Source organism: Colossoma macropomum, unplaced genomic scaffold (genome assembly GCF_904425465.1).
Source record: "Colossoma macropomum unplaced genomic scaffold, Colossoma_macropomum, whole genome shotgun sequence".
NCBI classification, from domain to species: Eukaryota; Metazoa; Chordata; class Actinopteri; order Characiformes; family Serrasalmidae; genus Colossoma; species Colossoma macropomum.
The window spans coordinates 109257-134994 of NW_023495217.1; the positions used below are offsets into that span (position 1 = coordinate 109257).

The 25738-nt window shown below is 37.5% G+C and overlaps 1 protein-coding gene across 1 annotated transcript in view; it reads left to right on the forward strand.

Moving 5' to 3' along the window:
- LOC118801191 (immunoglobulin superfamily member 1-like) overlaps positions 1 to 25738 on the forward strand; it is a 105329-nt gene that overhangs the window by 9115 nt on the left and 70476 nt on the right. The window contains exons 2-4 of the mRNA XM_036561365.1: positions 6575 to 6664; positions 21675 to 21797; positions 22677 to 22703. Coding sequence (XP_036417258.1) covers positions 6634 to 6664; positions 21675 to 21797; positions 22677 to 22703 — 181 coding nt within the window. The 5' untranslated portion in view covers positions 6575 to 6633. The remainder of the gene's footprint in view (positions 1 to 6574; positions 6665 to 21674; positions 21798 to 22676; positions 22704 to 25738) is intronic.

Below are 25738 nucleotides of genomic sequence, written 5' to 3' on the forward strand. Positions count from 1 at the left end.
TCCAGTACATTTACATTTATATTTACATTTAGCAGACGCTCTTATCCAGAGCGACTTACAAAAAGTGAATTAAGTAGAATTTTACATTTTCAGTAGAAATTAACATTTTCATAGAGATGTTTTCTTCCTCCTTTCTGACTGTTTTCTGAATGAAGGCCTAGCTGTGGTGGTCATGGTTTACCATTGTGAACGTGTAAAGTCTTTTCAGTGTTAGTGCGTCTGTAAGTACAGCGGATGTGAGCAGTTAAAGATAAATACCAGACTACATCACAGTGGGAATTTCACCCAATAAAGTATCAGGTTTATGTTGACTGAGATGTGATTACAGCTACCCTACAGTTTACTTTCAAAGAAGCTGATAGTGTACAAAGGAAAGTTGAAGGGGCACTGTGGGAGATAGTGTCTGTAGTCAGTTCATAGGTTCATAATGATTGTGTGACGTAGTTTAAAACAGATAGGTTAAAATGCAAAACTTTAGTGATAGCTTACATATTTCCTTCTTCCCCTGTGATTATAGTGGCCATGGCAATGTGCTGGTGACTTTAAAGCTTAAAATAAAGGATGTTATAAGTGTGACTTTTCTCAGTATAGAACCAGTTCCACTTCCACTGACAGCAGTTCACATGAATGTCCCACTTGGTCTAATTTAATCACTAAAGATGCTAGAGATAAAGTGCGGCTGCAGCCAGAGTTTAACTCTATGCTCAGTGGTCAAAATAGACATTGCAGTACACATTCTGTATTCTCTAGGGACTTACGCTGTATCACACATTAAAGAACCAACAGCAGCCCAGCACAGACTGTTTGAACAACAAAAATAAAAGGCATTAAGTACAATAAGTAGTCAACTAAGCAACACAGCAGCTCAAGGAGAGAATAAAACCCAGAAAAAGTTTCAATAATAACTGGAAACATGCATTTCCTGAAGGAAACGCAGAATGGTTGCACAGCTTAAATGGTTTCCACTTCCTGCTAGGTTGCTAGGTAGTTGCTATGATATCCGAGGTGGTTGCTACGGTGTTGCTAGGTGGTTGCTAAAGTAGCACAGGTGTTTGCTATGGTGTTGCTAGGGGTTTGGAATTGTATCCCAGGTGGTTGCTAAGCGGTTGCTGTGGTGTACCAGGTGGTTGCTAAGGTGTTGCTAGGTGGTTGCTATGGTTTCCAAGGTGGTTGCAACGGTGTTCTGAGACGGTTGTTATAGTGTACCAGGTGGTTGCTATGGTATCACAGGTAGTTGCTAAGGTGTTGCTAGGTGGTTGCTATGGTATTCCAGGTGGTTGCTAAGATGTTGCAAGGTAGTTGCTATGGTATCCGATGCAGCTGCTGCATTCTTGCTTGACGGTTGCCATGAAGTGTGAGGTGTTTAAGTCGTTCATAGGTAGTTGCTAAGTGATGGCTACATGTTGTTCAAAATGAATGGGAGTCTATGTGAAGAAAGAGGGATGAAGAAATGACAAGCGCAGCCATAATAATAATGTTTGACACTGTGATCAACAATATTTTGTGCCTTATTACAGCAGTAAGTTAAAACTGTGGCAGTGGGGCGTGTTCAAGCATCAGTGAATAATCAGTCAATGGCTTTGACTGGTGTGTTGTTTTAGTAGGTAAAGGAGACCAGAGAGAGTCCACAGCAGTGCAGAGCCAAGATGCCGAACCAGGAAGAAGACTTTCTAAAGGAAAAAGACAGAAAGCCTAGCCTATAGAGGCTGAATAATTGAGTCTATGTGCAGGAAGCATGGTTGACTCTTGAGTTAAATTAAAACAAAAAAGAGTTCTGCTGAATCAGGATCAAATTCTCTGTTTGTTAGAGCATCAGCTAAAGCTGGGCGCACACTACACAACTTTAAAAATCAACAGATACACCACAGATTTCTGAAACGGAGAGCATCACAAACTTAATATTAATTTTTCACAGAATTTTTTGTCTTTTTCTTGTGAAGATGTGCACTAGACCATAAGACTCAGGGCGAGTAAATACACTCTATGTAGAGTTGTTGTACGTTATCAACTAAACCCTTACACATACCCAACATCTGAGATCTGAGAGCTGAGAATAGTTTCTCTTAGTGGTTTAGTGGTCTGACTTCTATTCTAGTCCAACAGTACCAGAGATTAGGAACTGACACCTTCATGTAAAGAGCTGAACTCACAAAGTCACACCATACAGTAAATCACACCTATGCATCATTCAGCTTGTGATGAGTGTATATACACACAAAATGAGTTTTGGCTACAAAAATGAACTCAAAATTCCAGCTGTCCCACGTTATCATGTGACTCAAACAAAGAAAAAAAAAAAAGCTGATTTGAAATTGTAAAGAGAGCACCTTAATGTCTGGATCCAAACATTCTAAACATGATAAAAGCTCTTTATTTGATGGTGTTTTACAAGCAGCTCCTCTGTCTCCACAGCCTGCAGTGCAATGGCTGTTACTTAAATCTGATGTTGAGTTACATCTTGGACCATCTCACACTACAGAACTTGACAATCAAACATGTCTGAAAACATCAGAAGGCCTCTGGTCACTCTGGAGCTCGATTGGAAGGCCAAAGATTGCCTCGAGTCTCTTCTCACACTACCTGATCATCTGCTCCGTCAGTCTCTACTGACCTGGAAAATCACTTCAGATTGTCAAAATTTGTTGGAAAGGGGCAAATCAGGCCAGTGCAGGCCCATCTCAAAGGGACATTCCACTGATTTTTCAAAATTTCTGTGATTCAATCAATGAGATGTAAACATAGTCATTCGGAGTATTTTGATGTGAAGAGGTAGATTATAGGGTCACTATACCTACAACACAAATATAACTATTTTTCTTGAACTTAAATGTGTCTTTGGAGTTCGACACAATGCCCTTCACAAATATTGGCAGCCCTGGTAAATATGAGTAAAACAGGCTTTAAAAATATTCATCATTGTTAATCCTTTTGATCTTATGAAAAAATAAAAAAAATAGGAAAAGTCTGATTTTTTTTAGTACAATAATAAAAAAAAAAATAGAAAATAAAATTTCAGAAAATAAATATTTTTCTAAAATCTGTGTGTGCCACAATTGTTGGCACCCCTTCATTTAATACTTTGGGCAGCCTCACTTTTCAAAGTGAACAGCTCTGAGTCTACTTCTGTAAAGCTTAATGAGACTAGAGAACACACGACAAATGATCTGAGACCGTTCCTCCGTACAGAACCTCTCCTGATCCTTCAGATTCTGAGGTCCACACTGTGGACTCTCCTTTCCAACTCATCCCACAGGTTTTCTGTGGGTTTAGGTCAGGGGACTGGGGTGGCTGTGGCAAAACCTTAACACTGTGGTCAGTGAACCATTTTTGTGTTACTTTTGAGACGTGCTTTGGATCATTGTCCTGCTGAAATGTCCAAGATATAGTGCTGTTCGAGCTTCCTGGCTGATGCAGTCAGGTTTTGATCTTACTTCTGCTGGCACTCGATGAAGTCTGTGATACTATGTATCAGAACAAGTTGTCCAGGGCCTTTAGGGAAAAACCAAAAGAAGCCTCACAGGATCACAGATCCATCACCATACTTCACACTGGGGATGAGATACTTTTCTGCATGGCTATTTTTGTGTCCATGCCAAACTCAACTCTGGTGTTTGTTGCCAAAAACCTCTATTTTGGTCTCATCTGACCATAGAATACAGTCCCACTGAAAGTTCCAGGTCTGGCAAACTGTAGGTGCCTGAGTTGTTGGTCCTTGACAGCAGAGGCCTCATTCTGGCAACCCCTGGTTATATAGGTGGTGTTTGATTGTGGTTTGGGAGACAAAGTGACCTAACTAATGTCTGCAGTTCCCTATCTGTGATCTTTAGAGATTCTTTGTCCACTCAAACCATCCTCCTCTCTGTGCCTGGGTCAGTATAGACATACATCCTCTTCCTGGCAGATTCTTAACATCTCCAGTTTCTTTAAACTTCTTATTATTGCCCTAATACTGGAAATGGGCATTTTCAAGTGTTTTGATATTTTCTTGTAGCCATTTCCTGATTTGTGCAGCTCAACAACCTTTTGTCGCATATCATTTCTGTTTTCTCTGGTCTGTCTCATCGCAATAGATGACTGAGGGTATCCGGCCTGTGTTTCATCTTATATACCCCAGTGAATCAAGAAGTCACGGTTGACCAGTTAAGTGTTCCTAATCACTCAGCTAAACTTAAAAACATAAATATGAATGGGAATATACTTAGATAGATTTCACTCTTAAGATTTTCTAGGGGTGCCAACAATTGTGGAACTCACAGATTTAAGAAAAATATTTATTTCAGGGGTGTATATATATCAGGGGTACTCGTATTTGCGGGGGGTGGGGTGGTGGGGGCTTGGGGTGCACTTTATGTAGTGTTGATGGTAAAAGTGTGATAAATGCTTTCTTGTAGGACTATTTTGCCTTACAACATCCTGCGTGTACCTCTCCACCATGAACATATAAAAAAAATAAACAAATAAATAAATAATTAGGCCAAAAAAAAAACTTATCATAAAATCTATCATAAAACAATGTCTCAGACATCAGGCAACTTGTTTCTAACCGTTTTATGTGATAATTTTCTGTGAGGCAGTTTTTAAAGGCGTTAAACTTCTTAAAAGTGTCGGACGTCTGGTTCCCATCAACCCTGCTGTGAAAAATACTGACTCTAACTTTCAGTAGAATGGAGCATTTCAAATCAAATCACTCTGAATAAGTTTGTTTACATCTTAATAATTTATTTATGCACAGATTTTGAAAACATACTGGAATTCTCATGCTGTAATATGAGTCTTTCAGTGTGGACAATGTAAAATGCCTTATTTTATGGTGTTGTGTTCTGTGTGTTCAATTGAAAGTTCATTTGTATTATCAAGTATTTGAATTAATGTAGTTCCCTAGTGTTTGTGATACGCACAGTGTAGTTACACTGGGCTAGATTTATGGGGGCGACAAAAAGGTCTAGTCCGGGGGAGAATCACCAGGTCAATCCACCTGTCTGTACATTCTAAGGCTCAATCCCATTTCACCCTTGTCCCTACCATTTAGCCCTACTCTTCTGTTTTGCACGTTAACTCCTAGGGGTAGGATGTCCCAAATCTTGTTGGGATAGAAGGGTGTAAGTGTTAGGATTACATGGCCCTTCAAACATAAATTATTCAGAGGCACATTCCAAACCGTGTGTTATGAGAAATAAACACACAAATCAAGAAAATTAAGAGTGTATCACAAACAGGTTCATCACAGGTTAACAGATCTCAAAGTCACTTATGTTATACATGCTAGCAGGCATGTTGTGTAGCTAGGCTAACTACAACAAAACGTGTGTGCAGTCTATCCCACATACCACAAACCAATCTGCCAGCATTCCTAGACAGGCCTGCAGACAACAGCAAAAGGATGACTGCCATCAGTGACTAATGATGATATGTCAGAGTCCTTTTTTGTAGAGAAAGATTTCAAACACTACCCCTTGTAACCCAGTTCCAAATGGGCAAGATGACACTCAAAAACAAGGAGTAGGGGTAAAATCAGAATAGGATTGGGCCTAAGTAGAGTTTTTGTACACATTATCAACTAAACCCTTACACGTACCCAACGTCTGACGTCTGAGAGCTGAGAATAGGTGTTTTAGTGGTTTAGTGGTTAAGTGGTGTGACTTCTATTCTAGTACAACAGTACCAGCGAAACCCTCATCTCATTAGGAACTGAAACCTAGTAATGCCAAAAAAAAGAAAGAAAAAAAGCTTCTTGTAAAGAGTACTGCTGAACTAAGCTGGAATTTTTTTATTATAAATAGATGGTATATAAAGTAAACCAGAAGAGGAAAAAGGAAAGCAGCCCTTATTGTGGCCAGGGGAAGATCACTTCCACACTGACCTTCAACAGAAAGTAACAGAGCTCTGGGGAACAGAAAGTTAACACATACAGCCCTCAAGAAGACACACCATACAATAAATCATGCATATGCATCATTCAGCTTGTGGTGAAGTGACAGTGAAAGGACAGAAGTAACTAAAGGACAGGATAGATCAGTCTCATTTCATAGTATCTTCATGCACTCGCAGTTCTAGGAGTTAAACTGATGATCTGTTTGCACTCTACACAAAATAGCAAACTGTGTTTACTGGCTGCTTGCGTGCTAATCACTTCACACTTCAGTAAACACTGACAGCATCAGCAACACCAAGAACATTTTGAGAGCTCGTGCAGAAATTGCAGCAGCTCTCTTTGCACTTCCTCTTTCAAACTTGCTATATGAAGACTCTTCACCACCATGTATGGACAGACAGTTTCAGGATTCTAGATCTGCTGCACATGAAGATCTTCATTACACAGCTGCTGTTTAATGTAAAGTATCTGGATCAGAGCAGATTATGAAGATCTGTGATATATTGCACAGCAACGTGCAGGTCCAGGTTCTTTCAGTGGTCGTACTGTGGTAGTTAAGTAGTGATCATTTACTGCTTTAATTTATTTAAATTACTAATTCATTAATTAATAATTTATTAATATAAATGCAATGCAGTGCACAGTGTAAATCTCTCTCTCTCTCTCTCTCTTTCTCTCTCTCTCTCTCTCTCTCCCTCTCAGGAAGTGATGAGTGTTGAACACAGAGCATTGTTCAGTCAGTCAGTCATTACGGGGGCAGTATGGAGTTCAGGTCACTCTCTGTAATACTCTGTGAGTAAATGTTCTCTTTATGTCTTCATTAGAGTGAGAGCTGCTGTATGAAGGTGTTAATATTCAGTCTGAGGGTTCTGAGTGATCAGCTTCTGTGTGATTAAGTAACTTCATGTAGTTCAGTTAGATAACAAGCTTTCCTTTCATGCTGATGTCAGTGTGCAGAGTGAAGAGGGTTATGAGCATAAACTCTGCTCTACAAGAATGAACTACAGACAGAGTGCATCTGCCCTCTGGTGTGTCCTCATTTCACCAAATTTATCATGAGTAACATCTTAAATATTCTTTATTGCTGTACAATATGCACTAATTCCAGACCAGAATCTGTACTTTTTTTGGCTTGCTGTTGTGCTTAATGTAAAAGTTTGTGTTTTAACTGCTGACTGACAGTGCATTGATTATGTTTATTTATGTTTATAGGGTTTTTTTAGTTGTTCTCTGATTTTTTATGCACTGTAGTTGTGCATTAGTGATGGTAATGGTGATCTGTGCTGGTGAAAACGTGCTGTGAAGGTCTGTGGCGTTTAGTGTTGGACAGGAACTGGTCTGTGACAAGCAGACAGGAAATAAAGCCACTCAGTGAATGACTGAAAGAGGTTTTCAGTCACAGAACACAATATGTGAAACAATGAAAACTGAAGAGGTGTTACTTTGATAAAGTGAGATCAAGTGAAATGCAAAGTGAATATTTCAACATCTAGAAGTTTTAGGAAATGTGTTTCATGTGTTCAGATTGTTCAGATGGTTGTTATATTGCTGCAATAACAATATATTTGCACAGTTATGTTAGCATGTGTAGGTGTTTCATTGAGTGCATTTATTTGCGCACCAGTAATCTGAGCATTATCAGATTTCAGTGATTTTCTGATTATTCAAGTGGTTGTGTAAACAGCACACTCAGATTTCTTGCATCTGGCACTCAGTAATCTGTTTTTTAAGTGCATATAAAATCTGATTTATTTTGAGCATGGACGCAAACAGAGGGCAGAGCTAAACTGAAAACAGCTAGCAGGATTTAACACAGTACCCACAAAATTGCAACAAAACATATTTGGAGCAAAGCTGAAACCAACTGCATGTTTGATTAAGTAAAGAATTTGAATGTCCTTCATCTTTCAGATGCTGTATATTCATGCCTGTAAAGTGATTCCAAGTTTTAAAAAAAAGCTGCAGCATGACGTTTATATTTGCTGCAGGCCCAGATCATCAAGTTATAGGCTCCTGGGCACAACCAATCAATCGATCAATCAATTGATCAGTCAATCAATCAATCAAGCAAGCAAGCAATCAATCATGCAAGCAGCAAAGATAATAAGACACCAAAAGTTCAAAATGATTAAGTGACACCAGCGAGCTGAGTTTTAGAGACTCATGTGATGAATTCCAGCTCACTGGTTCGCTGTAGCCCAAACCAAATTTTCCTGACACCTAATTCCGTCACTAGAGCGAGTCTGAAAATTACTGTTATTTATAGAGATCACAGATGACATATAAACTGGCATATGGCCGGAGAGTGTTTTATGAATAAAAATAATCCAGTGTTTCCTGTCGCGCTGCTAGTGAGGACCAACCAACTTTATCATACAGTCTGCAGTGGTGAGTGTTGTAAGGCTTGCCAGTAATAAATTGCAAAGCAGAGTGATAGATTGAGTCCAGTGGTTTGAGGGTACTGGCAGACTCATGTCTGTAAGCTACATCACTGTAGTCTAGTACTGATAATAAGGTTGCCCCCATGACTCTTTTTCTGGCATACATAGGCAGACAAGATTTATTTTGATGTAGGAATCCGAGTCTCTGTCTGCACTTACTGACTAGTTTATTAATATGAAATGTAAACGGAAGCTCCTCAGCCAAATGCCAAGGTACTTATACTCTCTGACTCTGTCAATGCTGGATCCTGTCAGGGTAGAAATATTCACAGTATTAAAATCAATGATTGAAGATCCGTAGAAGCGCAAAAACTTATTTTTATTCACATGTAAAACTAATTTGTGCTTGGAGAATGCTCTGTAAGGAGTTAAATTAGTTAAATTAAATTGTGTCATCTGTATAGAAGTGCACTTTGCACTGTGGAGTGTGGAGTGTAGAGGCAGTGAGATCATTTTACATATAGATAAATAAAACTGGACCCAGGATTTAGCCTTGTGAGATTCCCTTGGTTATGGGAGTTAAATCTGATATATGGTTATCCAGTGCCACATACTATTATCTGTCTGAGAGGTCATGTTGGGCCTATTGCATTGCATTATTGTTAAAGCTGATCATTTGTAAGCATCGCAAAGTAAGACTGTGGTCGACAGTGTCAAAACCAGTGTGGTTGCAGAGATGGCACTGTGTTTTTCTCTAAAGCCAGACTGAAAGTTACAGGACAGATTTTATATAAATAAATTATTTCAGTTGGTTATTCACTAAAGGTTCTAAAATTTTAGCTAAACATGGCAATTTTGAGATTGGTCTATATTTAGATTTGTTTTCCAGATACTGGGAATTCTACAAGATAAAATAGAAAGATTACAAATGTATCTAATGTAATGTTCTAAAATAACCTGGGGTGCCTGATGTAGAAAACAGGGGTCTTAACTGGCCTCACCTGTAGGTTTTTGTGGATCGATAGCAGTAAGAGCTTTAGCCACTATACATAGAGAAAGACTCTGGAGGATGAAGAGTCTGTGGCTCTGGGTAGCAGTAGAAGTGAAGTCAGACTGATACAAAGGCAGGTTTACGTCAGTGTTTCTGAATTTATGACCGAAAATTTCTGAATTTATACAGAAAAATGTAAATTAAAAGCTTGGTACGGTTCATTCTGATAAACTACAAATTGATTGACAGTAATTTGATTTGGCATTTCTAATGGCAGAGGTACGTTTTTTTTCTCAGTTACCTAAATGTAAGCAAGTTCCCTCTCTCCCCTGTGCATCTGGCAACAATCCAAGCTTTATTTCTTGCTGTGAGCAAGGAGGAAATTTCACTGGTAAAAAAGGGACTCAATCTATCTCTTATTCTTAGCTTTTTGTGGGGGGCATGTTTGTTTGCCACTGCTAGGAATGACTTGCTAAAATGCTCTCGTGCTAAATCAATGTCAGGAATTTTGAATGTAAAGTCTATTAGGAGTAATTCTGATGCATCCGATTGAGTCACTGTAACCAAGATCAAAAACTCCTGAGGCAGTAATTTTGTCCATTCTGTTGGACAAAATGAAATCATTCAGGGTACTTTTGTTAGGATCCTTTAGGTTTGGGCGAGTTGACTCAGTGATTAACTGTGTGAGGGTAAGATTCCCACATATAAGTGATCAAATGCATTAGACAACCAGTTTAGATAAAAATCCCCCAGGACCAGCATTTCTAAAGCAATATAGCACAATAGAAGCTCAGCTATTGTGTCCATTGCAGAAGATGGAGCAGAAGGAGACCTGTAGATCCCTACTAATACAAAAGAGTCATTTTCCCTAGGGACACCTTTAAAGCTGGAAACTCGAAACATTCTTTCAACACTGCAACCAGTAATCTAGCTTGGATGTTTCCTCTTATAAAAATAGCTACTCTGCCTCCTCTCAATGATCTGTCAGTTCTATATAGAGTGAAGTTATTTAAAAGCTATTTCTGCATCACTTGTGAGGTGTTTCAGCCATGTCTCTGTTAAGATTCATTTATTGATCTTAAATATTGATTTTTGTATCTGGGTCAGGTGCAATGCAGCTGCAATCAGAACTTTTAAGTGATCCATTTTATTCTTATGAGGTAAACTTCTAATATTTCAATGAATTATTCCAAGACCATTTCTCCTTATAAAACTTGCAGAAGCTTTTATACAGTTTATGGGAGGTTTTGGCTCGGAATACAGAAGAGGCGAAGACTCAACACAAATTATGTCGTTTTTTATTTATAAAACCATTAATTTTGTCTGCTTCATTGACATTTCTTTTGCGCTTACGTTGAAAGCTGTTTGGATGAATTCCGTAGAATCTGTAGAATGATGGCCGGGTCCATAGGAGGTTAAAATTGTCAATAAAAGTCAAGCCTGTGCAGAGGCAGGTGTTTTGAAGCCAGTTATGAAGGTATAAAATGCAACTAAAATGGCCAGAAATAAAAACAGCTTTCCTGCAGTCTTTTATAGAAGACAGTAAGGATGTGAAGTCTCTTTTTAACAGTTCTGTGCTTTGAACTCTGATATCACTGCTTCAAACATGTATGATTATCTTCCGTACAGTTTTTTTTTTTTGTTTTTTTTTAAAGATTGGGAAGCTGCAGTGTAATGTCCAAGATTTTTGCAACAGAAACAACAGCTGTGTGATGTTTAATGTTTCTAATAATAGACTCACTTACTATCAAAGTAGTTGGTTAGGGGTGGCAGGTCAGTAGAAGTCCACTGTTCAGCATTCTGTGGTGGGTGGTGGCGAATGGACTGTGCTGCATTGTCCAGGCACGTCAACAGCACCGCCATTTTGGAGCAGTCATCGCTGCTGGACTGCATTCAGTACCATTACAGAGGGGTGGTTTAAGAAAGATAGTGTCCAAAATTATACTGTTTCAAGAACGTTGCACTCAGAAAGCGGGGATTATATAACAGAAGGAAAGCAATGATACATGCTCATGTTTGTGTGATTCGCATTGTTTGTGTGATGTTTATGTGTAGATATGACCGTGTGGTTAGTAATACACAAAGAACCTGTTGATGTGATTGTTTTTCCTCTGTTTCCTCTCATTTCATTTAATAGTCTGTTCAGGGGATCTTAACTTTAGTAGTAGTTATTTATTTACAATGATGGTTAATGTTTTGTAGCTCAGTAAGTTACAGCATTCCTTAATCCATGTAGACACTCATAATAGACTAACATTAGCACCTTCTTACATGAACCTGAAGTCAGCTTCTTATTTGCCAGCATCTTGTTCGAATTTTCCTGCTCTACCTTAAATGGTGCATCAGCCAGCTTCTTGTTTGAATTTTCCCATTCCACCTTAAATGGTGCAGCTTCAGGCACCAGAAAGTGACTGGTGCACCATTTAAGGTGGAGTGGGAAAACTTGAACAAGAAGCTGGTGAAAAGGAAGTTTTGGGGGAGGTTATTTTATTTTTATGTCTATTAAAATCAATTAATTCACACATTGATGGCTTTGCTGTGTGTGTGTGTGTGTGTGTGTGTGTGTGTGTGTGATTGTGTTTCTAGCGCTAAACTCGTTTTTAACGTCAGATGCAGACTGAATACTTTCCTGCTGGTCCGGACATCTAACTAGCACAATCACAGTTATTAAAGAAATAAAAACTACTGAGAGCAGTGTAGATTAATCTAGATTAATCTATGTCTGAGGATTGCAACTAAACAAATTTGGTGAAAATTGGTTGAGTAATAAAGAAGTTGTGGCCGATTTAATCCTGAGACTCATAACCTCTCAAGACAAGTGAATTTGTTCACAAGCGGATCTTGACCGCTCCAACATGGGAGATGCGCAGTCATATCGCCTGATGTATCGGCATCTAGGTATTTATATCTATCAGTATGCCTCCCTAGCTTTGTGTTTAGCCCCTAGCAGAGGCCAGAGATCATCGGCCTGGTCTGCCGCAGCAGCCGTTTTGGGGATACTGCCATCCAACCTGGTGGTAATTGTCTGTGTTGCCAGCAAGGAGTCAAGAAGATTCTTGTTGTCTTTTATTTGATAAAGTACAGATATTATTCTTTCAGGTTTTAGCTTAGCCGTACACAGCCATCACACTCTGCTTGAGAGCTAAGTGGAGGCAAGGCAAGGCAAGTTTATTTATATAGCACCTTTCATGCACTGCGGTCATTTAAAGTGCTTTACAAATGAGAAAATATGAAGTCATTTAAAAAGTAAAGGAGAATAGAAATTAAAAACATGATTAAAACATGAATTATTTAAAAATTAAAAATAAAATTAGGATAATAAAGTGCTATTACAGAGGAAAAGGTCTAGAACTGCTCACAGTATTTTAGATCTAATGGAAAGCTGCTCAAATAGGAAAGTTTTAAGCCTGGATTTAAAAATGTCTAGTGCTGGGGCTCTTTTTACCTTCGGCAGGACTAACTCAATAAAGTGCAGATTAATAACAATAAAGTGCTGACAGAAGCTTAATCTGTGTGAAAGACACAGTTAAACAGATACGTTTTCAGTCTATTTTTAAAAACACTTACAGTCTGAGCTCATCTCACATCTTCAGGATTTTTATTCCAACTGAAGGCAGTGTAATGGTTGAATGCTGCCTCACCATGTTTAGTTATGGTTCTAGACACTGTCAGTGAAGAATAGAATAGAAATCTATTCTGAAACTGACCGGGAGCCAGTCTAATGGACTGGAGTGATGTATTTGTATCTCCTTGTCTTTGTTAGGGCTCTGGCAGCAGCATTCTGAATGATTTTTGTGGAGGCCAGTAAGGAGGCCATTACAATAATCTAGCCTGCTGGAGATAAATGTGTGGATGAGTTTTTCTAGATCTTCGACATTCGTAAAAGCTCTAAATTTTCTCATGTTTGTTAAATGATAAAAAGCTGACTTAGCGATGGATTTGATAAGGCTGTTGAAGCTGACTTCTGAGTCAATTTCAGTTTTAGCATTTGAAGCCTTAGAACTTAGATAAGCAATCAAGTTCCTTTTTTCTTCATCCGGGCCAAATATTATTACTTCTGTTTTGTCTTTGTTTACTTACAGAAAATTAAGATGCATTCAGTTATCAATGAGTTTGATGCATTTACACAAGCAGTCTATAGGACTGTAGTCGTCAGGTGAACAGGTGATGTAAATGTAGGTGTCATCTGCATAACTAGAGTAGGCAGTTTTATGGTCATGCACAATTTTGCCAAGTGGTAGCATGTAAAGGTTAAAGAGAAATGGTGCAAGAATTGATCCTTGTGGGACTCCACAAGTCAGGGAAATTCACTCTGATGTGTTTCTGCCGAGTACAACAAGATAGTCTCTTCCATCTAGATATGATTTGAACCAATTTAGGACTATTCTGGAGAGTCCTACCCAGTTTTGCAGTCTGCCTTGAAGAATACTATGGTGAAGCGTATCAAAGGCAGCACTGAGGGCCAAGAGCACCAGAACTGAAAATGTACCTGAGTCTGAGTTTAGCCTGATGTGATTTAGGACCTTTACTAAAGCAGTTTCCATACTGTGATGTGAGTGAAAGCCATATTGGAATTTATCAGAGTAGTTATTTTAGCTGCTATTCTTAAGATGTGAGAGAACAACTTTTTCTGTGATTTGGCCTAAAAAAGGGAGATTAGACATGGGTCTGTAATTGCTAAGGGCAGTGGGATCTAGATCTTTGTTTTTTAGAAGTGGTTTTCAGTGATTCTGGGAAAACACCTGAGATTAATGAGCTATTTACTATTTACAGAAGATCTTCCAACACTTTAAAATGTGGAGAAAAGTGTCTCGGTAGATTAAAAACAGGTCAAGAAATAAAGGGTCTGTATATTAGTCCAGTCAGTGCAGGAGCTCTGTTGAATAAAACTCAAAACTTATAACAGAGAATAAAAATAAGATTAAAAAATGTGGCTAGTTAGACTGGTCAAGCTAAGTTAAAAACAACTTAGCTTAGTAGCAGCGCTCTGCTATGATGCTCTGATGCTCCGACGCATCTTTTGGTGGGTCCTTACCTGACTACCTTTTTAGGGTGATCAGGGTTTTTTTTTTTATAATATCTACTGTTACTGTTTTGCCGAAGTGTCAGATCTCGCTTCAAATTCAAGGTTCATTCAAGGGAACACTAGCTCACAAATAAAACACCTGATGGTTTGACTGAAATAATGGCAGATGGATGGTAAGCAGTAATTGAAAGAGAAAATAAAGCAGACGTTAAAGAATGATGTGGAGAGCATCCAGATTATGATTTGGCTGTAACGCTCTGAATAGTTTCATAATAATTTGTTAATTTTTTTGCTGTGCCGATACAGTAGCGTTACAATAAGGAGTCAAAATAGCTGTTTAGATTTTGTAATAATTGCCCACAAAAACAGTCAATCCTGGATATGGCCATTGCTTGGATCTAAAACACTCACAGGAAAAAACAGTAACCTTCAAATGAAGTGTGAACCGCTGTTTTACAGTGTAGATATGCTATAACTAATGTTCTTACCTAATCATGTGTGTTCCTTTAGGCCATGTTTTCAGTACACCCCAAATGAATTATGCCAATAAGTATCAACAAAAAAAACATATGCATTCACACAGAGTCTAACTGCTTTATCCATATCTTTCAATAACACAGATCAAATAAGTAAAAGTGATAGTTTATTGAAATGTGTACTCAGTTCACTCTCTCTCTCTCTCCATCATCATCCCTGAAGTGTCTTTCTTCTGCTCTGCGTTCCTCCTTGTTGTCTTTCTAAGGTTGTCTTCTGCCCTCATCTCAATGGTCTTTATCTCCATCATCTGTAATAGTAAAAAGTGTTACGTTATATTCATAATAATCTAACCAGAGCAGATTTTGTCTTTGAATTTTTGTTATATATTTCAGTAATGATATCTGAGGTTAAATCATTAATCAACCTTTGACTAAGCCGTGTACTGTTATAAGAGCACCGAGCACCAGGTTTGTTTCACAGGGAAGAGGGCTAACATCATGTTCATTATTATAGTTTTAGCGGCAATGCTTTAGAATAACTTTCTTTGATAAACTGATAAACATTAATAGCTATGAACATGGGTGTGAACTCAGGTTAAGCATGGGGGGGTCCTTTTACATCCTAATCTGATGACAGACATTTAATTTTAGGGGAGGATGTGGAAGGAGGAGCAGGAATCATAAGTGAATCTGTAAATTATTAATAATGTTTGTTTTTGCTATCATACGCTTTTGTGTTTAGGTAGATAATGTGATCTCTTTGCACTGCTGTCATCTTGTAACATTATGTTGTGTGAACTGCTCAATGTTAATTGACAGGATTATTAAGTGAAAATATTGTAATATACACAAGGGGGACAGATAGTTAGGAAAACAAATTAACCAAAGGCTCGACTAAACAGGTACGTTTTTAGCCTAGACTTAAAGATGGAGGCTGTGTCTGAATCCCGAACACAGACAGGTAGGTTATTGCAAAGCTGGGGGGCTTGGTATGAAAAGGCTCTTCCCCTGACATAACTTTATTTATCCTGGGCACATTGTGATGTAAGTGGGCGTGTCGGTTGATAATAGGAAATAAGGTCACTGAGGTACTGAGGAGCAAGGCCATTCAAAGCTTTATACGTCAGTAGAAGAATTTTGTACTCAATGCGGAATTTAACTGGCAACCAATGTAAGGTACACAAAATTGAGCTAATGTGGTCAAATTTCCTGGGTTTGGTGAGAACTCTGGCTGCAGCATTCTGGACTAACTGAAGCTTGTTAAGGTTTTGGCTGGAACAACCAGATAGTAGAGCATTACAGTAATCTAACCTGGACGTGATGAAGGCGTGAACTAACATTTCTGCATCCTGTAGCGACAGAGCATTTCTTAATTTAGCGATGTTACGCAGGTGGAGGAAAGCTATTCTGGTAATATTGGTAATATGCTCATCGAAGGCCAGATCGGGATCGATCATGACACCAAGGCTTTTTACAGATGCAATTGAGAAACTATCGAGATTAAGAGTAAACGTAGGCAGATTATCCCTAGCAGCTTTTGGACCAAGAAGAAGAACTTCTGTTTTGTCCGAATTTAGTAAGAGAAAGTTACTTGACATCCATTCTTTAATGTCATTTACACAGTCCTGTATCTTAGTTCAGTTTTGTCCTCTGGTTTAGCTGAAATATACAATTGTGTATCATTGGCATAGCAGTGGAAACTGATGCCATGTTTTCTAAAGATGGTACCTAGTGGTAGAATATATGAGGTAAATAATATGGGTCCTAAGACAGAGCCCTGTGGAACACCATACTTTACTCTTGTGATAGCTGATGGTTCACCATTTACATTAACAAACTCAAAGCGATCACTAAGGTAAGATTTGAACCACAAAAGAGCTTTACCTGTCACTCCTACTAGTTTTTCAAGCCTGTCTAATAGAATGGAATGGTCTATTGTGTCAAAAGCTGCACTAAGATCGAGTAAAACCAGTAAGGATATGTTTCCTTTGTCAGCGGATAATAAAAGATCATTTACAATTTTCACTAACGCTGTTTCGGTACTATGGTGAGGCCTGAAGCCAGACTGAAATTTTTCATGTATATTACTCCTATGCAGATGGGAACATAATTGTTTTGCCACTGCTTTCTCTGTTATACTGCACTCTAGATCTAGGTTAGGTTTATAGGACGCTGCACTGCAATGCTGCGCATTTTGAATTTTGTGCCTAATCAATTCGATTTTATTATTGAAGAGGTTCATGAAGTCAATGCTGCTGTAGGCTGATGGTATCTGGGCTTCAGTAGCTGCTTGATTATTAGTTAATTTAGAGATAGTACTGAATAGTAGCCTAGGATTATTCTTGTTATTTTCAATCAATGACGAGAGATAAGCTGAACGTGCTGACTTTAGTGCTTTTCTATGGTCTACAAGACTCTCGTTCCAGGCAGATTGGAAACCCTCAAGTTTAGTCTGACGCCATTTACGCTCTAATCGCCTAACATTCTGTTTCATAGCTCGAGTATGGTCATCGTACCATGGGGCGAGCCTTTTCTGTCTTATTCTTTTACTTTTTAGTGGAGCCACAATATCTAAAGTAGAGCGAAAAGTGTCTTCCGAACATTTTGTCAGCATATCTAAGTTCAGATGGACAGCTAATTAAGGACGAAAGATCTGGAAGGTTTTCAATAAAGCTATTGGGTGTAGACGATGTTATAGTATGTTTAACACTATGGTGTGTGGGTGAACATATATTACGACTAAAACTGATTTCATATGAGATTAAGTAGTGATCTGACACTGCTGTGGTCTGAGGAAGGATGGCCAAATGCTTAATGTCTATACCTAAGGTCAATATTAAGTCTAGAGTGTGGTTACAGTAATGAGTAGGCCCCATAATATTTTGAGTGAAGCCAAAACTGTCTAAAATAGATACAAATGCCTTACTTAGCGGATCCTGTGGTTTGTCTATGTGGATATTAAAATCTCCAACAATTATTACTTTATTCGAGATTGTTATTAAACTAGATAACAGATCAGTAAATTCCTGTAAAAACTCAGAGTAAGGTCCCGGTGGCCTGTAGATTATGATGAGCGAAAATGAGCTCTCATTTGTTCCTCGATTGCTAACATTGAGAAATTGAATTTCAAAGGAAGAGAAACTACGGTCTGCTTTCTGGTTTATTCGTAAAGTATTGATGTAAATTAACAAGTCAGAGATTTCACGTGGACAGCACAAGCAGAGCGTTCCAGACCTACACTGATGTGGAGCGGTATTTAGATGAGAAGCTGAATTTTTCAGGGTGCTGCATGCGCCACACATCAAAATACAGGGAAATAAGCCGTTAGAACAGATGAAAATGAAACAGAAAACCGAACAAAACTTTTAAAAATGCAAATTCTTTCATTCATTATCAAACAATAGTAAAAAAATAGAAGTTATGTATTCTCTGCACACAGACATCCAGGTAGGTCTACCAGACTTGAAACTATCACCAAATAATGTGCCATGCTCTTTTACAAATTCTCATTGTTTTCACTGAGCAGAGTGACTGATTTGACAGTCCATCTGTTTGGTTAAAGTATATTTGTGGATCTTTCTTGCTGCGCTGCTCCACAGCATTAACACAGTATGTGCAAGGTGCGAAATACTAATTAACCTCTTGGACCCCCTTAATGTCTCAAAATCAAAATTCTGGGGGTCCCTAAAATAAACTTATTATGAAGTTATGCTGTCTGTAAAATAGATGCTAACATACGAATTCAGGGAAGAGATCATTGTTTAGCTGCTTTATCCGCAATCACAGAGCTTCTGTCCTTGATATTTGTAACTAAGTAGTGTTGCAGCACTGGTCTGCCTCAGGATGGCGTTGTAGCAAATTGCTTGATCCAGTTGGTCCGTCATAGCCTATCAACTGTAACCATGCCTGGGATACCTCTGAAAAACTTTACAGTATGCTGTAGCATAAATCTAAAACATTGCTAAATTTTTCCAAGAGCTTGGTAGAGAGAGTGAACTGTTACTTGTTTCTCAAACTAAAGAGGAGATGTGTAAGATCTCAGTGTGTTGAAGACTGCATTACTAAACTAGACAAGGCAAGTGAGAAGCCAGTGAACATGGGACCCCCCGCAAATACCTTTGTGTATTTTGCACACTGAGCATGGGTGGCATTTCTGGGTCCTGTTTATATATGATTTCTTCTCCGCATGGTAGAGTTTTAACTTGCATTTATGAATGGAGTGATAGACAGTGGTTTTCAGAAATGTTCCTGAGCCCATGCAGTAATTTCCACTACAGAATCAGGTCTGTTTTCAGTGCAGTGCTGCCTAAAGGCCCCAAACATCTTGGCTAGCCGATACTGGTTTTCAGCCTTGTCCCTTGCATACAGAGATTTCTAAATCTTTTAATGATATTATGCACTGTAGGTGATGAAATCTCCAAGGTCTTTGCTATTTTACATTGAGCAACATTATTCTTGAATTGTTGCACTATTTGCCCACACAGTCTTTAACAGAGTGGTGAACCGCTCCTCATCTTTACTTCTGAAAGACTCAGCCTTTCTGAGATGTTCTTTTTCTACCCAGCGATGTTACTGACCTGTTGCCAATTAATGTTCACGTGTTTTTTAGCATTACACAACTTTACCAGTCTTTTGTTGCCCCGTCCCAACTTTTTTAGAACGTGTTGCTGGCATCAAATTCAAAATGGGCATTTATTAATTCTCTTTTTGGAAATGTGGTTGTACATACCGGGTAAAATATTAAGCTTTTGTTACTATTAGAAAGTTACATCAGTAAATCACTGTAATGATTTGTATGCATTAACTGATTGTAAGCTCATTATTTATTAGTGAAAGGGTTTGTTGTAAATGTACAGGAAAACACCATTCACATTATTTATAATATGAATACACACATCAACTATATGAACTGTCATTTATAAACATTTGTACTTTTTCAATTATGATAAAATAATGATTTGTTTCTAGCTTTTAATGATCATTTAATGGTTTATTAAAGAAAGACACTATAGTTACCTGAATATTATCTCAGGCTGTTTAGCAGCTATTGCTATCTTTTAAAAGATGTAGCTGGGAGACCTGTAAACATGAGATCTGTCCCTGATAGAGTGTCATTTTTTACCTATTTCCCACAAATACATTTTAAAAAAAAATGTCAAAGCAAATGTCTACTTAAATGCACTGCCTCATCAAAGGTAAGACATCACAGGTAAGACGTAAGTACTCATAAACACTTGTAACATAAGTACCCATAAACACTTTTAATGCCCACTATGGCAGTATGATGTCAGTATGTCTTAGAATATGCTGGTTAGGTTAGGTTTTTATGTTTGCTGTATTGTTTTTCTCATCTTTGTACGTCTCAGCTGTCTGATTTTAACTTCATTGGACAAAAGTTGTGCCTGCGGTGAGCAGACGCATGCATTATAGTGAAGGTTATTGCAGTGTTGTGTGTGTTTTTGTGGATCCAGTATTCTGGTTGATTGCTATTGTTTTGTGTCAGGGTGTAAGGGTTGGAATAAGTAAAGTGATCACTGCATTGCTGACAGGAATAGGTGTGATACATAATGCTTGTAAATATCTAAGGTTTGTATTTATTTATTTAGTTTTTTTCTCACTGTGGGACTGCAGTTTGAACTAATTCAGAAGAATGGTCCATACTGGGTAAAAAAAAACAAGTTTTTGTCACTATTAGAAAGTGTTGCAATATGCAAGAAAGGCAGCAACATGCCCTTAAAATACATACAGTACAGCTGGACACTGTAATCTACCAAATTGGCCTACCTGCTTTTTCACAAGCCTATCAAAAAATGTGTTTCTGTCTACACTACTGCTATAAATTGTGTGTTACACAATATACACAGTAATATACATTTGTATAGTAATATACATTTGTATACAGTAATATACAAAAAGCCTGGGTAATCTGAGAAAATTGTGTGTAAATATATTTATCTGGGCAGTAATGCAAATACACAAATGAACAATACATTGTGGTTTTATGTGTGTGTGTGTGTTTGCATATAAAACATATGTTTTAATGTAACAGCTCCTGCACACAAACAGTGCATAATATGTCCAACAAAGAGCTGAGTCTCTGTGGTTTATCCTGTTTTAAATCGTAACTTAGTAAACACTTACATTATCACTAGCCTGCATTTAAGCTTATGTACAGCTGGTGCAGCTAGAAAAAGGTGCCAGAAAGCTAAAACATACAGATACATAGAGGACAAAGTCAAGACAGAGACAGAACCATTACTGTGAAGCATCTGCAGGCTCAAAACAAACGTGATGAGACTGTAATATGCCCTTAAAATGCATCTGAAATGAATGTTCATTCACTAAGGCTTTGTATAGGATCGCAAACAGCTCATAGGACCACTTGTTTATTGTGCACACACTTATTAGGGACAGAGTTTAATAGGTATGTGAAATAATGTAACTGCTTACAATCTCGAGACAAAGAGTAAAGTGAATATTGAGAGCAAAGAGATAGCAGCATTAGTAAATCAAGTTATTTTGCACCAAAACATATTACAAAGTATTATTCAACTCCAGCTAGAAAATAGTAAGCGAAAATAACACAGACTCCATATGGAGGCTGTATCACAACATACGTCTTTGAATGATGGTGATATATATATATATGACTTGTATCTCTGTTTAGCTGCTGTGTTTGCTGCCATTGTAATAAGAAGTATCCCAAAGACATGCCTTTGGGACACTAAAGCAAATTTATGCTTGGTTTTAATAGGCAAAGAAAATTCCACACAACATTGGCAGCCGCTAGTTGTTAGTAAAATGTTAGTAAATCAAGCAGAATGTGTAATCAGCTGAACTTCTGTGCACGGCCCTTTCAGACTCATTAAGTCTACTTGTTATACCAGCTAATGTTTCATATTAATTTCTGTTTCTGTCCCAACTTTAGTGTTGATTGCAATCATTCATAGTGGGCAAACTGAAAATGAAACATTCCCACAGAGTTATGACTACTCAGCAGAGCCAGACAAAAACAATGACGGGGGCTCGTCAAACACGTGGGGTGAGTCAGGTGAGTGTGTTTATCTTTATCTCTTTGCAGAACATTACTTTAGATCAGTTTTATAGATACAGAATTACTGTGTAGGACAGAGATGTAGGGATGTAGAATGATTTACCATCATAATACAAGGCTGGGGTCACAGTGCAGGTAGACATTTAGAAACAGACACATCCTTACTTGAGAATAGAGGCAAAAGCATCCAGGATAAACAAGAGTATACAAAGAAACAACAAGGAAATACAGCTGGTTAAGCATTAACAAGGCTAACAGTTAACCTAAGTCTTACAGTTAGCTGAATACATGCAAGATTTTGCAGAAACACAAACACAGCAAGAGGCTCTAGACACATAAACAGCCTAATGAAAAAATGAAACACTGGTAATAATGATAAGAGAGTAGCTATCTTTCATTTCTTTGTTTATCCTCTCAATTATGAGATGCCCTTATGCTCATGTAATTGTATAGAGATATCAGAAATGCATTCCATTTACAGTTTTGTTTAAATTTGGCCGAAATCCGTCTCTGACCACTTCTGAATGTGGTTTGAAATCCGATCATAATCTGTTTACATTGCGTCCTGGAGGTGTTTATACCTGGTTTATCGTGCAGTCAAGTGAGATCCAAATGTGATGCGATCACTGAAAATGCATGTTGATAAAAGGTATAAACTTGTGATCTGCCTCTTGATGTTGATAGCTGTTTGTGTAACCAGGCAATTATGGTTTAAGCATACAATGTCGATTTTTTTGCCACTGAAAAAATTATGAAAAATTCTACATTGTTACTATCTACACAATTTTGTAGTACCATGTATTTTTGTCATATTGTGTAAATTTCTTATTTTTAATTTTTAATTAATTAATTAATTAATTTTTTATTTTTGTACAGCAACCCAAACAACAGAGCATGTATCTGGTGAGTAGCAACTCAGTTACAAATTGTTTCGGCCATTTTTACTTAGAAATACTGAACCATTTAATGCCCTCTCCTTTACTGCAAAATAATCAAACAAATAAGTAAATAAATATCTTGACAAACGAAGTATTCCTAAATAAGTCATTATAAGATTGTATGGGTTTGACCTGGGTGCCCCGGTCAAATTACATGTTTTGTTGATATCCAAAGTGAAAATAAGTTAGTACAGTCTCTACAGTAACACCCTTCTGCATATTTTAATGTGCAATTACTGTTTGTTTGCAGAATGTTAAAAGTTTGGGGTAAAAAAAAAATAATAATAAATTTGTTCTCCGTAGAGAACTTGACTAGCACAAATTGACCAGGGATGTTCAAACGTTTGCATTTCTCATTATGAAATTGTAAGAATAAGACTATAACATCTATTTTGGTCATTTTACCCGGTGATTTTTTTAAAACTTGTTTTAAGGTAATTGTCCTTGTTTAGACATTTGAAACTACAATTCCATGTATTATTAATCATTTTCATTTTGTTTTTTTATTTTTTTTTTATCAGACTTACCTGTGTGGTATAAGTGATGTGGATAATCATGCTTTTTATTTCTGTGCCTTGAAAACAAATTAGTAGATCTGGGATGCGCTTCCCAACAGCAGGGTTGTCTAACTGGGTTGGTAAGTTCTGTCTGAAAATGTTAGATGAACAAGTGTGCCCTAAAACTTCAGTTCAAACGAATATTCACAACCAGCATCAGAGACCTGAGTAGTAGGACCAACAGCTCTGAGACTACAGTTAGCAGCGTAGTTTCCTGATAGTTCCTGATGAGAATGTCATTGATTCTGGAAGTTTGAATCGAACGAGGCAAAAACATTGAAGTGCGTGTGTTTGTTCACAGTGTTGCTTTTAAAATAATAACTTGTGTGTTGGTTCTCTTAGTTATTAAATGTTGTTGTTATTACAAGCTGTTCTGCATGTGTGTGTGTTGCATTTTTAGAAGTAGTTGCTTTTTTTCAAACCAATGTAGTTTTTGTTTTCATGGCTAAATAAGAATTGTTGTGAAAGGCAATTGGAGTCCCACAGCTCATCTGGTAAAGTGACATGTTAGCAACTCTACAGAGTGAGTTTGGTAATTTATAAAATATAGTTTGAAAGCTTTCCCAAAATAAACTGTCTCATATGATCTAACGTGATGTCTCATATGTGAAAATATGAACAGTATACTGTACAGATGGAATCATAATTTTTGTAAACATAATAGCTGACTGTATTTCCGGGTAGATAACTTCTGTCTAATCATCATGGAAGCAGCTCAATTTGCAGCACAATTTACAATAAATTCAAACACAGATAAAGCATTAGTAATAACAGTCTAATAATCTTATGTTTGATGCTGAAATGTTAAATATGTCCAAATATGTATTATATTTTACGAATGTATTTCCTATTTTCTAGCTTTCAAAAGCAGGTAGAGCTGCTATGAATAGTATTAATCCCACTGAGGGATTCACTGTGTTTGATAACACATCCAGCAGAAGCGACAATTTAGCGAATCCTTTACTCTTCCAGATGAAGATGAGGTTTCCATGCACTATTACTTCAACAAAAAGTGCACGAGAGTATAAACTAGGAAGGTATGTTGATGTATTGATTGCCATTATTACTTTGTAGAAAATCTGAGATAAGCTATAAGAAGCTAACGCTGTTAACATTTATGCTAGAGGCCACAAAAATATTTTTTGTTCATATTTTCACAATTGACAGACAAAAGTGAAGCTTTGATCCTGCTACACATGATCCTGTGTAAATATAGACATGTATGTGAGTGTATGAGCAGACCAGTGCAGTCCAGTTTCATATCAACCAATAAGGTGAGATAATTGGCAAACAAGGTAGCTAATTAGCCAATTTAGACACTTTAGAGTGACTTAAAATTGCCCTGGAAAGATCAATTTAGAAAACCTGTTTCTGTTTTTCCAAAATCTTGGTTAAATAATCGAGATAGTCTTCTCAAAATTACTATGAAATCCTGTTGTTCTAGTGCAGTGCTACCTGCGTTATCCAACTGAAATACTGAAATGTCTTAGTATTCACATATAATAAAGTAACATATTCAGAAAACATTTAGAATATATATTTCTAAGGCATATGGGGAAAACTGCTGTTGTATTTATTTTTATTTTTTTTTAATTCACACTGTTCTTTGCTGTTACTGGTTGGTAGTTTTCTTCATGTAATTGTTCTGTTAATAAGTTTCATGAAACATTCACTTATCATTTAAATTAAGTTGCAACATTCTCAACATTATTTTGGTTCTCATCACTTGCTTCAGTCCACTGCTGTTCCCACAATCCCACTGCTGGCTGTTTCATGAACTAAGCAAACAATTTGTCATATCAGAATAACAAAATCTTGCCATTTACTGTAAAGTGTGTTGCCACATAACTTTGAGTTAATGTTGTATCTAAATTGTCACAAAATGCAATGTGATAACTGATAATCACATTGTTTTATCAGATATGAGTTCAGTACAATACCAAAGCTAAACTTATCACTTGTCAACATGTTGTCTACTGAGAAGACTGTTCAGTTCCACCATCGCTTAAAAGAGCTCAGCAATACTGAGATTAATAACTGATCATCACATTGATTTATCAGTCTACTCAGGCTTTAGCAGAGCTCAGTAACACTGAGATTAATAACTGATCATCACATTGTTTTATCAGTCTACTCAGGCTTTAGCAGGAACCTCAGTGTTTGTAAGGAAGCTGTTTAATGTGTTTCTCTTCAGAGCATGTCTTTATATGCTGCGCTTTGGTTTTAGCTGGATGTTTCTTTGAAATTGTATATAAGTATTGTAAAAGTATTCACCTAATCATGTAAAAAAGTTGCTGTGTCCATAGCTCTACTAGCGTGACTGAACTACACAGAAAAAACCTGAGCACTCTGATTGGCCTAGACACAAAACACATACATGTACGGTGGCCCATAATGAACAAACAAGATGATCATTTAGCCAAATGATGCACATCCCTTTCCT